Below are 16,415 nucleotides of genomic sequence, written 5' to 3'. Positions count from 1 at the left end.
ATATATTTTGAACTAAATGAACGTGTATCGCAATTAAAATTGCTTCACATGGCTATTAACGACCACTCTAACGTATAGGGTGTCTCATGAACAGATGCGGCTAAATATTTCTCAAGTGGGGCGGGTAACAAAAAAATGTTTGATACAAAAATTATAGGGTTCCGAGGGGGACATGCGATGTTGTCATTGTTTTGAGCTTTCAAGCTCACGCTTGCAAGTTGCAAGCACAAAGTGCTTTTTTTCAAATAGCAACCGTATTTTTTACCTCAACGAAACTTGTTCATATTGATGAGTTGTTTTCAGAAACCTCATCATTTATTTAATTTCATCTCATTTTACTCGAAAAATGCCACAAAAACGAGGTCTGTAGTCGAATTCAAGATTCAAACATCCTTGGCGCATCTGGGTGTAATTGTTTCATCTGTTTACACACCGGACTTATCAAATGTAAACAATAAACAAAACATTTCCCTACTCCTTCGAGGATTCTTTTATTCTAATCGGTGCCAATTCAACCCGAATCAAGTTAGTATCACTTGTTATTTCATTGAACACATGACGCTCATGGACTTGCACACATGTTCGGGCTATTCTTTTCTTTTTTTTAGCGCACGGGATGCGAAGCAGACTTTACCTCCACGTGGTGCATCCTGAGTCACGCTAAAAAGTCTGAATCTTCAATTTGGCCACAAAACTCTTTTTATGGCATTTTTCGAGTAAAATGAGATGAAATTAAATGAATGATGAGGTTTCTGAAAAAAACTCATCAAGATGAACAAGTTTCATTGGGATAAAAATGCGGTTACCATTTGAAAAAAAGCACTTTGTACTTGTAGCTTGCAAGCGTGAGCTTGAAAGCTCAAAATAATGACTACATCGGATGTCCCCCTCGAAACCCTACAATTTTTTTTGTTACCCGCCCCCTTGAGAAATATTTAGCATCTTTTCAGATGGGACACCCGTATACAGGGCGTATTTGAAACATTACGGCTTGATATCTTTTGTAAGAAGGGAGGGACGGCAAAATTGTTCAAATCAAAGTTGTTGGGTGCAAGGGGAAAATCAGTGGTGATGGAATCTAGCCCCCCTTTGCTTGTTTCTATGCTACGAGCATGAAGTCAGTTCTCTTAAATGACATTTTTCACCTGCACAAAAGTTGTTCGTCTTGCCAAGAGAAGTTCAACTATACCACATTTACTATACCGATGATGTCGTCGTTTTCACATGAATAATTGTACAAAAATCAAATCAAAGGGAACCACCTTCATTTCGACTATCTAACGGGTTTTATGCCACGTATTGTATATGTATCTCCGTGTAAGTGTCAGGAATAGTCATTGCAGAAGAGGTTCGACGTTACCACCATTAACAGCAAGGCACAACTCCAGCCGGCGTCGGTAATTTCGAACAGATCGAAGGACTTCAGCTGGAATTTTCGCGATTGCATATCTGACCCCTCTTTACAAATCCGCAGCGGTGATCGGTCGATTGATGTACACAACATCTTTCATATAACCACATAAATAAAAATCGAGTGGTGTGAAGTCAGGAGATCGAGGTGGTTATCGGACAAAACCACCTCGACCGATCCAACGGTTGGAGAAAATAATGTTTAGATGATCTCTCACGCTGATCACAATGATCTCTCGCTGTCTATTTGCTGAATGCACATTTTCCATTAGAGCTGGTAATTCATTCTACAAAAATTGTGGATACCTCATGCCGTTAACAGTTCCATCGAAGAACTAGGGTCCAATCACTTGACTGTCAACAATACCGCACCACACCTTCACACTCCATCGATGCTGGGGATCAATGCTTTGAGTCCAGTGAGGGTTTCGGGCTGACCAATAGTGACAATTGTGACGATTCAAAGAGCCTGTACCCTGAAAAATTGCTTCATCACTAAATAGGACTTGTCAAATCTGGGATTCCGTTCAATCTTCCTAGAGCCCAACGACAGAAGTTGATTCTCCATATCTTGGGGAAATAATGCTTGTGTCAGAGTGATACGGTAGGGATGATATCGAGAAGATCTCAAGATTCTGTGAGCCGTGCTAGGTGGTATTCCCAAATCACGTTCAATGTTGCGTAAACTAATATGAGGATTCATGGGTATCATTGCTAAAACAGCAATGCTATGTGGATTCTCAGGGTTGAAACCTTGCTGGCGTCTTAGTTGCCCAATTCTTCCCTGCCGACAACTTCTTTCGATTTGGCGAATGACTGCAGCAAAAAGATTTCGGTGTCGACTTGGAAATCATTGTGCACACAATCATGTAGCTCTCCGGTACACTCCTTCACACTCACCTAATATGAGTAAAATATCCACGTATTCACTAGCTGAATAAACCATAGTGAATGAGATTTTGTGAACTCGATAAAAGATATTTTGTTAGTGACGCAAAATAAAGAATAATATTTTTACAAGGGTCCTCACTCACCTCAGTCATCTCTTGGTTCCATGGGACATTGACGAGATAGTAAATAAATAACATTCCAGAGTTCAAGCGTGGCAAAGTAGTCGAAATATAGATATTTCCCTTTCATTTGATTTTTATACGATTATTCATGTAAAGATGATGACGTCATCGGAAAATATGGTATAGTTGAACTTCTCAGGGCAAGATGAACAACTTTTGTAGGGGTGAAAAATGTTGTTATCATTGAAGAAAACTGACTTGATGCTAATAGCATGAAAACATGAGCAACGGAGGCTTACATTCCATCAGTACTGAGTTTCCCCTTTCCGTACCTTACAACTTTTATACGAACAATTTTGCTGTCCTTCCCTTCCTACAAAATACATTAAGCCATACTGTTTCAAATGAGACACCCTGTATAAATTGAGAGTGAATATTCAGAAAAACAAATAAATAATAAGATGAGAAAATGGGAAAGTTATTGGCTCAATAAAATTGAAAGGTAAAATACAATTTTTTTAATTAGCAATAACTCAAGAGCGGCAGAGTGAAATTCCAACATTTTTCTCTCATTTTCAAGATATTTGTCCAAACTTTAAAATGGGATTTGACTCATCTAAATTGTATCACTTGATCAGGAGATATTGCCGATTGATATTGCACCCCATTATCCCCTCATGGAAAGATAGTTATCATTTTGTGTGAATTATCTTTATCATGAGTAATTTAGGATATAATTTTATAAATTTTTAGCCAGAATTTCCTCGCCCCATAAATTTTCATGACATTGCTGGCTAAATTCTCTAGTTTTCGAGATAATTTCACATTTATCGCAGAACATCTTCGACTCAAATGCAGAAAAAAGTATCAATTTAAATTAACATCTCCAGGCACTTTAATCTCATTATCATGAAAAATATGTTGAGAAAATCACTATTTTCTCTTTCTCAACAAATAATGTTTATTGGTAATATTTTAAAATCAGCGTGGAGCTCGAGTTAAGGGTGGCGCAGACCTTACACTGCTTCAATAATTTCTTCACTGACTGGTCGAATGTGCCCACATCGAATGCTTCACGGATGGTTCGGTCCATACACACCTCTTAGGTACTTCCTCAGCCGTCCCAACCAGTCCGTAGGACCAAGCTTTTGATACGTCAGTGACAAAAAATTTCTTTCGTAAAATTGTTCAATTATTTTTCATCAATAATTATTTTTCGTCAATTTGGCAACAATTAACATCATCATCTTTCATCTGTTTTCATCTCAACCAGAATAAGAGTAACTGATATTTTTATTTTGTTTTCGCAATGGGTGAATCCTTTTACTACACTATTATTTTTACGTTTCTTTGGCAGTGAAGGTAGATGAAGAGGCGTTCTGCCTAATTATTAGGAGGCAATAAAAATAAAAATCATTGATCTTTTTTATGGCAAAATGAACTAGAAAATCACCATGATAGTAGTACATCATACTTGTAACCTCAAGAAAAGAAATGCGAGTCAATTCTATCATGTTATTCATTTGATTTACTTTAATCATTCGCTTCACTGGACCCAGGAGGCGGGCACCCACAGGGGCTCTGATTCTACCCGGTGTATTGCTGACACTAACTGTTCGAGCGCTATTGGTAAGTCTGCATTAACGATGACTTCGTCAAACAGGTGGGAGTACAGGAACTCTATTCGAGCGGCATTGTGAAGAATTTCTTGAAATTCATCGTCCTAGAAAAGATAAATAAGATTAATTCTCCACATAACTAGTGGAAGGTAAAAAATGTTGCACAGTTCATTATGCAAATATTTTAAAAAGTGCTTGGGTTGAAAGGAAATTAGATAAGTGCTTAAAAAAATGAACAAATTTCCCACAGAAATGGACTATGGATTTAATTATTAATCTTAATAGTACAAAATTATTGTAGGAAAACTTTTTTCCACCAAACTGTGCCAGGGAGTTTTTGGCCAGACTAGACAAAAACTCTCCCGTCATTATTAACAAATTCCCGGATAAATGTTCTGTAGAAATATAAAGGCAATGTAACCTAAGTGTTATATACGAAAACCTATGTATATTGTTTATTGTACGCAAATTAAACCTTAAAATTTTTGAAAATGCTCAATAAAAAAAATCTTAAGCGTAGGTTTTGACCGACGTCTGAATAAGGAATTGAATAAGATCCTGGCCTCGGCGATCATTAACAGACTCGAAGTTTCTCTTCACTCAGACCATTTCCTTCAATATTCTTAGAGTCTGCTGATGACTACCGAAGTCAATACTTAAGGGGTCCCCGCAGTTGCGATGGGCGCGCGGGTGAGTGGAGTATGAAATAGTCAAGTTAGTGAGGTTAGTTTCGAGAGAGACGGGACATCAAACATGGCGTATGTTGGATAATGACAGACATCGCCATAGTATTTTTATCATTAATTTATTGAACAAATCAACGATAAAACCCAATGGGACCCAATGGATTGCTGATAAAAATCTAAATTTTACCGAGTCATCTGGACTTTAAACCCAACAAAACCAACAAAATCAACAACTTAAAATAGTTAACAGCAAATCTAGTGCACTAGTGAACCGAAATACAAAGGCAAAGTGGCTATGAATTAACGATCAAACAAGCGAACAATCAACGGCACGAAATCACACGTTTTCGTGTCCTCACGTGGCACAGAAGCCACGCTTCCAAGGACGTAATCAACGATTGCGTCAACTAACCCCCAAATTAGCCTGCGTTATTAAGTTTTTAGTGTAGGTTAAATATTTATATGTGTGGACACATGCTAGCCGTTGTCATGAATCGTTAAACAACTAAAAAATATACTGTGTTGTATGTATGTGTGTGTGAATACACGTGTGTCACCGCCATTCGCAGTGAACCCTCCAAACTTACTGTATTGATAATAAATCTGGGTTTTTTATGCCGAAAGGCTTTTTCCCATAAAACTGTATTCTTTTTTTCTTTCTATAATTTAATGCAGCTATCATACCACCTAGGGTATGATAGCCTTCACCGTCATTTCATGGTACCTCCTGTGAGGTTTGAACTCACATTCTCTGGTTTACGACTGTGAGTGACGTGTGCACACAAATACGTGAAATAAACAAAACGTTCTAAAAACTTTCAAGCATTCCTCGACGAATCATCACGTCAAGCAACACTTCTCGTCATCCATCAACCATCACTCCCGTTCCAGGAAGCATTACCGTCCAGCAGGTCTCCGCATTGTGAAATAGTGCAAAAGATAAGTCTGCTACATTCATCTTATTTGCATTCAATTGTTGAATTTTGCTCATTTTATTGTTATTTTCCCATTCATTTATATTGTTTATCTTTGTGTTCCTGTCGTGTGAGTAGACAAGTCGTCTGCTCGCGCGCACGAGTCAACGAACGTATCTGTGGAGTTCACAGCATTAACACGCATTAAATTGAATTCGTTATTTGTTGATAAAATCTTTCCTTTTCAAACGACTTACTTTTATTGCAATTTAATTGCAAAACGTAATTTAATTAGGTTTTAGTTCATTATTTGATACATTTTAACGGAACCTAATTGCTTTTTCTCAGTTAATTGGTGAATTCAATGATCATAAAAAAGTTCTTATATCTTTTCAAGTATTTTTTTAATTTCTACAAAGTTACATCAGTTTCATTACTTTAAAATACAAGCTTTTTTATAAGAAATTCAGAAACTTTAACGTTAAAAAATGGAACTTCCTCCAGAAGAGAGAAAACGCGTTGCGTGCCTTCAATAAAGATTGAATTCTTTTACTACTCAATTAGAAAAATTAGAACAATACCTAGAAAGCCTAAATGTTGATCCCAAAAATGCTAAAATGCGTCTGGACAGTTTGTCAACAATTTATGAAAATTCCTTGAAGTACAACGAAGAGTTAACCTTACTTCAACACGAGAATTCTCAAGTAAACGCCTTTTTGGATGTTGAGTCTCGATATTTCGAGGTGGTTAGTGCAGTCACAAAATTGCAACGAGTCGAGCCACTTCTAAGTTCTACTTTTAACCCTAGCAACATCACGATAACCGAACGGCAAGACTTACCAAAACTCGCTAAAATTCGAATGCCTGTTTTAGATGGTAAGCGTGAAAATTGGGCAACATACAAGAACAAATTCAGTGCTCTTATTCATTCTCCAATTGACATCAGTGACGCAGTGAAGTGCAGTCAACTCTTCGACTGTCTCACTGGCCAAGCTCTGGCCAAAGTCGACTAATTCGATCCTAGTGACATGGATTATCCAAAGGCTTGGCAAACTCCTTTGGATTTTTATGATCACAAACGAATTGTGGCCGTAGAACATCTAAATGCCATTCTCGATCTTCCTCAATTCACCAAAGTGTCTGCTGACGACTTATCGACACTTTTGGACAAGGCTCGTCAACATCTTCATATTTTGGAGGGTCTTGGTGCTCGATCTGGTAACGATTTCGTTATTCGTATCATCGAACGCTGTCTTCCTCCAGTAATCAGAAGAAAATAGCAAGATAAACTTGAGATGGATGAACTGCGAAGGTTGGACGATCTTCTCAGGTTCATCCAAAATGCTATCTTCAAGCAGCAAGGTTTGGATTTCTCATCCACACCTAGTCGTAATGACAATCCGAAAAAGAGAATAAGAGAGAATCTTCCTCAGTCATCTAACAAAATTGCTAAGACTACTTCCCATACCTTCATCACGTCATCCACAGCTGATTCTTCTGCCTCTCAATCCACCTCTTTGGTCCACCTCTTTGGTCCAAACTGCAAGGAAGCTCATCGTCTTTTTAAATGTCCGGCATTTAACGGACTTAGTGTTCAAGATCGTTGGAATCTTGTATTTGTCTTTGGGTTCATCAATTCCCTTGTAAAAGCGATAAGCGCTGTAAAAAATGCAGCCGCAACCACCACACACTGTTGCACAATGAGAAAGGTTCTCAACAATCCAAATCCAAGGATGCAATATCTTCCACATCCAACAGCGGTCAACAATGACTAGCACGTCAATCATACACGACTGGCGCCTTCACATCAGATTCTCAGTTGATGACCACAGCAGTTGTCAAGGTTCAAAACAATCGAGGTAATTTGGTCATGGCACGTTCACTATTAGATTCTTGTTCTACAGTAAATTTAATCACAGAACGATTCGCCAAGCCACTTCAATTATCCCCAACTAGTTGTTCTCTTCACATTGGAGCAATTGACGGTCTGCGCACTGTTTCGAAAAACTATGTTCAATTAGTTCTTCATTCAAATTACAATAACTTCAAACAACAATAAAATTGTTTGCTAATGCCAAACATTGCCGATGCAACCTCATTGCCTGATGCAGTGCCTAATGACACATTCCCTCGAAATCAATTCAACATCCCTAAGAATCTTCAACGCGCTGATTCTCAGTTTCATCTACTAAGGTCAATCGACCTTTTGTTAGTTTTCAACACCACGTTGTCGGTTCAACACCACAGCAGTTGTCAAGGTTCGAAACAATCGAGGTAATTTTGTCATGACAAGTGCACTATTAGATTCTTGTTCTGCAGTAAACTTAATCACAGAACGATTCGCCAAGTCACTTCAATTATCCACAACTAGTTGTTGTGTTAACATTGGAGTAGTTGACGGTCTGTGTACTGTTTCGAAAAACTATGTTCAATTGGTTCTTCATTCAAATTACAATAACTTCAAACAACAATTAAATTTTTTGCTAGTGCCAAATATTGCCGATTCAGTGCCTAATGACACGTTCCCTCGAAATCAATTCAACATCCCTAAGAATCTTCAACTCGCTGATTCTCTGTTTCATCTACCAAGGTCAATCGACCTTTTGTTAGCTTCTAACACCACGTTGTCCGTTCTGTCCATTGGTCAGATTAAACTCTTCCATAAAGATTCTGCCATCGTCTTACAGAAGACTCGTTTAGGTTGGATCGTCGCCGGAGAGTCTGAGATGTTGACTTCTTCAACAACCACTCCTAGCAATGTCGTCAAATTGGACAAACTTATTGAGTTTCTGGTACATCGACAACTTTGTTCATGAACCCGTTCGATCTCGTGATGAAATTTCTTGTGAACAACATTATGTTAGACATACCAAACGTGATGTTACTGAAAGATACATAGTTCGACTTCCATTCAGAGATTCCAAATTCAATCTAGGTGAATCTCGTAGGCAAGCCCTCAAACGTTTTTCTTCCTTAGACCGAAAACTTTCATCGAATCCTCCACTGAAATGTGAGTACATCAGAGTGATGGAGCAGTACATTTCTCTTGGTCATATGACTCTTTGTGATGAAACTGAAGATGGGTATTATCTTCCTCACCATGCCGTTATCAAAGATTCCAGTGAAACCACCAAGGTTCGTGTAGTGTTTGACGCTTCGGCCAAAACTTCTACAGGCATTTCGCTCAACGACACCCTCCTGGTTGGTCCCACTATCCAAAACACCATATTTAAACAAGTTCTTCGATTTCGCACTCATCGCTATGTCATCACGGCGGACATTGAAAAAATGTATCGTCAAATCCTGGTTCATCCAGATGATCGACAGTTCCAAAAGGTTTTATGACGCTATCAGGGGAATCTTCGAACTTTCCAACTCAACACTGTGACTTTTGGCACAGCCGCCGCTCCATTTCTAGCAGTTCGTACCATTCAGCAACTTGCTCGTGATGAAGCACACGATTTTCCACGTACCAGTAAACTTCTCCTTCGTAACTTTTATGTCGATGATTTCATTTCTGGGGCCGATTCTTTAGATGAACGCTTTACTGTCCGTGATAAAATGATTGCTTTATTATCGCGCAGTGGTTTTGTCATTCGTCAATGGTCATCTAATCGTCGTTCAGCTTTGAACACCATCGATAAAAAATTCTTCGATTTAGACTGTTTGATCAAGAATGATCCAGTCCAGAAAACCTTGGGAATCATATGGGATGCCCAGAATGATCTGTTGCGGTACACTTTGAATCAGGTTGATCCTAACGTCGCTGCAACAAAACGCGAACTCCTCTCTGAATTGTCGAAAATCTTTGATCCGTTAGGGCTAGTAGGTACCGTAACATTATTCGCTAAAGTCTTAATTCAAGATTGCTGGAAGGCTAACGTCACTTGGGATGAGTCTCTTCCTCAGGATATTCACACCAAATGGGCATCATTAGCACTTCAACTACCAAGGTTGCAAGAAATCTCATTTTCTCGACAAATTCTGATCCCTGATCATTCTCCTGTCGAAATCCATGGATTTTGTGATGCCTCCATTCATGGATATGGGGCGTGTCTGCATATCAAATCCAGCAATTCACAAGGTGATGTATCAATCAAACTGGTCTGCAGTAAATCGCAAAGAGCACCCTTGAGCGGACTTACCATTCCTCGATTGGAACTCTGCGCAGCCACCATCCTCAAAAGATTATATCTCGAAACTAAGGCTCAGTTGGACTTCTCCATTGATCCGGTTTATTTGTGGTCTGATTCCAGCATCGTTATTTGCTGGCTCAAGAAAGCCCCTCATCTTTTAAGAATTTTCGAATCAAACAGGGTTGCAGATATTCAAGAGTTAGGCAATCAAGTTAGCTGGAGACAGGTCCGGTCTGAGGACAATTCCGCTGACGCATTGTCTCGAGGACGACTTCCATCCGACTTCGTCAAAAATTCTCTCTGGACTTCAGGTCCTAGGTGGTTAGTTCTCGACCAATCCCAATGGCCACAGTTGATCGAACCTTTGGTCACTCAAGTGCCTGGATTAAAGAAGAGCATCTGCCTTCTCACAAACATTTCATGTGAATCCATTTACACTCGTTTCTCAAACTTCGAACGATTTGTAAGAGTTGATGCTTACATTCTGCGTTGGAAGAATTCACAAGCTCCTCGGAATCGTCCACTCTCTGTTGAGGAAATCCACGAAGCCGAATATCGCATCATCTTGATGGTTCAGCGTGAACGATTCTCCATTGAACTCCGAAAGCTTTCGACCACTCAGTCTTCAGAGGATTCAGGCCGTTCATGTTTGAGGGGAACTCCCTTTGATCAATTACATCTATTCGTGGATGACAAGGGAATCCTCCGTGTGGGGGGACGTCTGAAAAGGTCGGAACTTTCCTATAATCAAAAACATCCCATTTTGTTGCCCAGTAAACAGCCTGTTAGGGATATGATCATTCGACAGGTTCATCAGTCAAATCTCCATGCAAAGATCCAAAGCACTCTCCACGCTATTCGAGCCAAATTCTGGATTTTAAACGGCAAGAATCAAGTTAGGAAACTTGTTCGTCAATGTGTTAAATGCCTCCGCCAGAAACCAAAGTTGGTTCATGCTCAGATGGCTGATTTGTCTAGAGCTAGAGTCAACGAAGTACCAGCATTCTTCCGCACAGGTGTCGATTTCTTTGGACCAATTCTCATTAAGGAGAAGAAGGATCGCAACCGATACTTCCTCAAGGCCTACGGTTGTGTGTTCGTTTGCATGGTTTCAAAGGCCGTACATATCAAGCTTGCCACTGACCTTTCCACAGAAGGTTTTTTATCAGCCTTTCGAAGGTTTATCAGTCACAGAGGGGTTCCTGAACATGTCTACTCTGACAATGGTACAAATTTTGTTGGAGCGAACAGGGAGGTCAGCGAACTTTATGATCTGATTTCCACCCCTGATTTCAAAGAGGTAGTACGAAACTACGCTTTTTCCAAGCGCATCGAGTGGCATTTTAATTCATCACTGTCTCCCCATTTTGGAGGAATTTGGGAAGCGGCTGTAAAGAGTTTCAAACATCACTTAAAGCGCGTTTTAAAGGATCACAAGCTCAGTTATGAGCAACCTAACACTCTTCTAATCGAAATCGAAGCGATCTTAAATTCGCGACCTTTGTGTACTCTTTCAGCCGAACCCAATGATCCTTTAGCCATAACTCCAGCTCACCTGTTGATAGGTAGACCATTCAACGCGCTGCCCGATAAATCGTCTATTTCCGTTGGAGATAATCGTTTGTCTACGTACAATTTCATCACCAAGGCCAAACAAGATTTCTGGAATAAGCGGCACAAAGAACATCTCCACGAATTACAAACTCGTCATAAGTGGCCGGACTCCACAGCTGAACTCAAACTGGGTTCAGTAGTCCTCCTCATGGATGATCTTGTCACCTGTGCACGATGGCCACTGGGAGTGATCGTAGAAGTCTTCCCTGGGAGTGACGGCATCGTTCGAGTCGCATCAGTTAAAACTGCTGGCGGCATCTACAAACGCAACATCACTCGCTTATGTCTCTTGCCTGTAACTTAGTTGTAATCTAGCGTATCAAGAATTGTAAAAATGCGAACTTATTTGACCTGCTCTATAACATTAGATTATAATAACATTTCGCAGCTTTCGCCGGGAGTATGTTACATCGTGACACCTGCAAAGGTTTAAAGCGCCGTTCACATGCTGACGACAAGCGGTGGCAGCACCTTACGGGCGCCGTTTTCGCTAGTATGTGCCCGCGCCGACGGTTACAGGTAGGCGGCAACTGGTGGCAGCACCTCTCAAGCACTTCTCTTTCGATGGGGTGTGCGCGCGCCGACGGACGCTATGGCGTCAGTTAGTAAAATCCAACACTAAAGCGTGTTGATTGCTAATAAAAATCTAAATTTTACCGAGTCATCTCGACTTTAAACCCAACAAAACTAACAAAATCAACAACTTAAAATAGTTAACAGCAAATCTAGTACACTAGTGAACCGAAATTGAAAGGCAAAGTGGCTATGAATTAACGATCAAACAAACGAACAATCAACGTCACGAAATCACACGTTTTCGTGTCCCCACGTGGCACAGAAGCCACTCTTTCAAGGACGCAATCAACGATTGCGCCAACTAACCCCCAAATTAGCCTGCGTTATTAAGTTTTTCGTGTAGCTTAAATATTTATATGTGTGGACACGTGCTGGCCGTTGTCGTGAACCGTTAAACAACTAAAAAATATACTGTGTTGTATGTATGTGTGTGTGAATACATGTGTGTCACCGCCATTCGCAGTGAACCCTCCAAACTTAGTGTATTGATAATAAATCTGGGTTTTTTATGCTGAAAGGCTTTTTCCCATAAAACTGTGTTCTTTTTTTTCTTTCTATAATTTAATGCAGCTATCATACCACCTAGGGTATGATAGCCTTCAACGTCATTTCAATATCAGATCCGCCTCGATTTATGAACTTCTGTAAAATGTATTCGAATGTGTTCACTGAATTTTGCTAGTACCTTTATGCCGCTAGTGTCATATCACTATCGGCCGCTTGGAGGGGATATATGGGACGGGTGGTAGGGCGCATACTGTTTTGCAAGCCAAGTTGTTAACATTCTTTATTCGAAATAGGCAAGAAAGAAATGCCTTCTATTGATTTACATAAATAAAGTTTGTAAATGAGTGATTAACCAGTGGCGTCTGAAATTAATGATGCATAGAAAATTATCATATTGGAGTGTGAATGTGAGAAACTGAATTCAAGGAGTTGAAAAGAGGTTAGTATATTCCCTGGCACTTTTAATACACGTATTTCATTAAATGATATAAATAATTCTGTTTGCTTTTAACCTTTTTTTTGTTTTGTAGATTTCCAATCATGGATTATTGGATTACACGGGAATTTCAAAAGTACCGAACCATCTGCAAGGCCCAGTATATGGGAGTTAAATAGGTTAAAAGTCATCAATAAATTGTTTGTATATAAAAAATTTAAGGAACGAAAATTATTCATATTTTTCGTCCATCAATTGTATATAATTAATTTTTTTAAATTGCATATTGTTATGCCCCAAATAACATCTCAAAATTCAACTGCTTATTCGAATAACATGAAGTGACGAAAGTGGCACAAGTTATTCGAAACAAGCAGTGGAATGAAGAAATATAAAATAACGTGAATAAAACTTCACGAGTTAACGTCGAATACAGATAACTGGGGTGCAGTGTCAGCACTTTGCGCCCCGACGACTGGCCTTCGCGTACACCGGGAAGACGTCACCCGATGCCTTGCAGGTGTGCGACGAGGAACAATGACCTGATGCAATCGTATTACATGAGGTGATAAAAACTCGTGTAAGCGTTGTCTCGGGGCCAGTTACTTGTCAATTCTTTGATTACCTTCTTTATACTTTATACTCGCTTGATACATTCAGTACCAAACCGAGTTTTATTTATTCAATAACTTTTAAATTAATGATTAAAAAACCAATTCCCAATAAAGTAATTATTTCTATTAACTACCCGCGTGTAATTCATCCCTAATTGAACCCAACCGCTCGGGTCCATTACAATATAGTGAAAATTTCAATTTAATTGTACACGGATAAAATCCAATAAGTTTATAGAATTATTAAGGAATTGTATATGATCAAATTGACAACAAATATGGAACATAATTACTCAATGCAATTTAATAATCATATCCCAATAACATTTGAATATTTGCGAAAAAAATTGAAATTGGTGAAAAAACCAGATAATTGGGCTACTGTTGAATACAAGACATGCATAATATTCGTTCAAGTATTAGACAATTTGTAGGAAAAAATGAAACTGATTATCAATTGTAATTCAGAAATTGAAATATTGCGTAATAATCAGCCATTAGATTGGATAACATGTGAGAAAATCGAATCAACCGAATAGTTGTCTGGCATTATAGAAATTTTACATCGTATTTCATGTTTTTGATCAATCTATTTGAATTTATTTTCAAACGTAATGTTTAAGATGAAATAATGTTTGGTTAACATTGCACTTACAAGTATGGAAAAATAACATGGAGTATAAAAAATGTAATCCAATACTTCTACGTTAAATAAATCCAAACATTGCTTTATTTCGTACCCCATGTTGTTTATTTCTCTTTTTATCACTTGCACTTCCCGAATTACAACCGGGGAATGAGCACACACTCCTCATACTGGCCTTTTATCTTATAATTTGACTTTTATTCCGTAATTAATTAATGTTATAATTCACAGTACCCGCAAAACAAAAAGGTAAACAATGAACGTGAACTGGGCTATGACATTTGAATGCATACATGTGATAGTAATTAGGAATCTACTAACATACGATCACATCATGTACGTGAGTGCTTGCGGAGGAACAGCAGCGACGCCTGTGTTCACATATAGAATTATGGTCGCCGACCGCCTTCCCGTCTCATAATCAGGCGCATCGCCCATATGAGTTCGGCCTCCTGGTCTCTATTCTCCATGGGAGAAGCTTCAGCCGCAAAATTTCGTAGTGGTGGCGCATGAACTAATTTTGCGGCCGTACCAATGAATAAGGCAGGGCACGAGTCGGAGAGTGTCGATAACGGCGTCAAGTGAGCAGAGGTAGAGTGGGGATAGAAATCACGTCAGGGGAGGAATCGGTGAGCTTAATCTCAATTAGGAGGGGAGAGGTGAATTTTTAATTACCGGNCATGAGTTCGGCCTCCTGGTCTCTATTCTCCATGATAGACCCCCAGAAATCATGTGAAACAGCATGTAGTTCAAATTAGTTCCGATGGTGGCGGTAGTAGTCACTCGCGTGGTAAAACAAATTATTGGAATTATGAAATTCATCGTACTGAGAATTCCATTGCCGGTCTGTGCAATAATTTGATAATTGTATTAATTCCTTAACAAATATATGTAAATACCGTTGCAGAATATGAAAAAAATTACAGACGTACGGAGAAAAAAAGTGGAATAGCTTAAATTACTAACCCTGGCGATTGAGGTGCCGTGGAGGAGCCATGTTATTGCATGGCTGTTCCGTGGCTGTTCCCTGGCTGATTTATTTTTTCGCAACAAAAAATATTTATCTGGTTTCCACGGATTAATAAATCTTCAGGATATTAATGTTTAGCACTTTGACACAATTTGAAACGGAAACCGAATCTAAAAAAGCTTTTTTCGATGAAAAATAAGAGTGCAAATAGTTGTTACACACACAGTTACACATCGCTTATCATGGCCGCCTGCAATTGATACCTACATTACCGACCGCTGGCGCATGAATTGCCGACTGGGATGTCCATGTAGGTAAAATTGTGGCGCTAAAAAATTTAAAGCTGATTTTGTGGCAATGTGAAGGGGTTTTATTTTCTCTTTCGAGAATTTTTCCTGTTCGTTTTAATTTTTGTGCGATTTACGCATACATGGGTAGATAATCGTGGGAGGGTTTTATCGGGCGTTGGGAAGGTGTGGGGGGGGGGGGAGAAAAAAGGGTTCTCATTAAACGAACGGGGGTAAGAAAATAGTCGGAACTAAGGGTCATGAGAATTATATGGAGGTCATATGAAGGTCAGTATGAGGGTCATATGGGGGTCATAGGGAGGTCAGTTTGAGGATCATTATGATGGTCAGTATGAGGGTAAGCATGAGTGTCAGTATGAGGCTCAATATTAGTGTCAGTATGAGGGTCAATATGAGGGTCAGATGAGATTTATATGGAGGTCATATGAGAGTCATATGAAGGTCAGTACGACGGTCATATGAGGGTCATATGAAGGGCAGTATGACGACCATATGAGAGTCAGTATGAGGGTCATATGGCGGTTACATGAGATTCATATGAGGGTCATATGAGGGTCAGTATGAGTGTCAGTATGAGGGTCATATGAGGGTCAGTATGAGGGCAGTATGAGGGTCATATGAGAGTTATATGAAGGTCACATGGGGGTCATAAGAAGGTGCGTTTGAGGGTCACTATGAGGGTCATATGAGAGTTTTATGGAGGCCATATGCGAGTCAGATGAGAGTTATGTGGAGGTCATATGAGGGTCATACGAGAATCAGTATGAGGGTCATATGAGAGTCAGTGTGAGGGTCATATGGGGGTCATATAAAAGTCTGTATGAGGGTCACATGAGAGTTGTAGAAATGTCACATGAGGGTCATATGAAGGTCAGTATGACGGCCATATGAGAGTCAGCATGAGGGTCATATGGGAGTCATAGGACGGTCAGTATGAGGGTCAGTATGAGGGTCATTATGAGGGTC

The 16,415-nt window shown here is 39.5% G+C and overlaps 1 protein-coding gene across 5 annotated transcripts in view; it reads right to left on the bottom strand.

The window, feature by feature from the left end:
- Positions 1 to 931: 931 nt before the first annotated feature.
- LOC107041980 (MAGUK p55 subfamily member 7) overlaps positions 932 to 16,415 on the bottom strand; it is a gene marked incomplete at its 5' end in the record, with an annotated part of 338,456 nt that continues 322,972 nt past the window's right edge. For 4 of the 5 annotated variants that reach the window (XM_015262819.1, XM_015262821.1, XM_015262823.1 and 1 more), the window contains 1 exon segment: positions 932 to 4,146. In XM_015262819.1, the coding sequence (XP_015118305.1) occupies positions 3,970 to 4,146 (177 nt within the window). 5 annotated transcript variants of the gene reach the window in all.

Source organism: Diachasma alloeum, unplaced genomic scaffold, assembly GCF_001412515.2.
Source record: "Diachasma alloeum isolate Michigan unplaced genomic scaffold, Dall2.0 Dall_scaffold_00397, whole genome shotgun sequence".
Classification (NCBI taxonomy): Eukaryota; Metazoa; Arthropoda; class Insecta; order Hymenoptera; family Braconidae; genus Diachasma; species Diachasma alloeum.
This window is presented reverse-complemented; position numbering and strand designations above follow the sequence as displayed.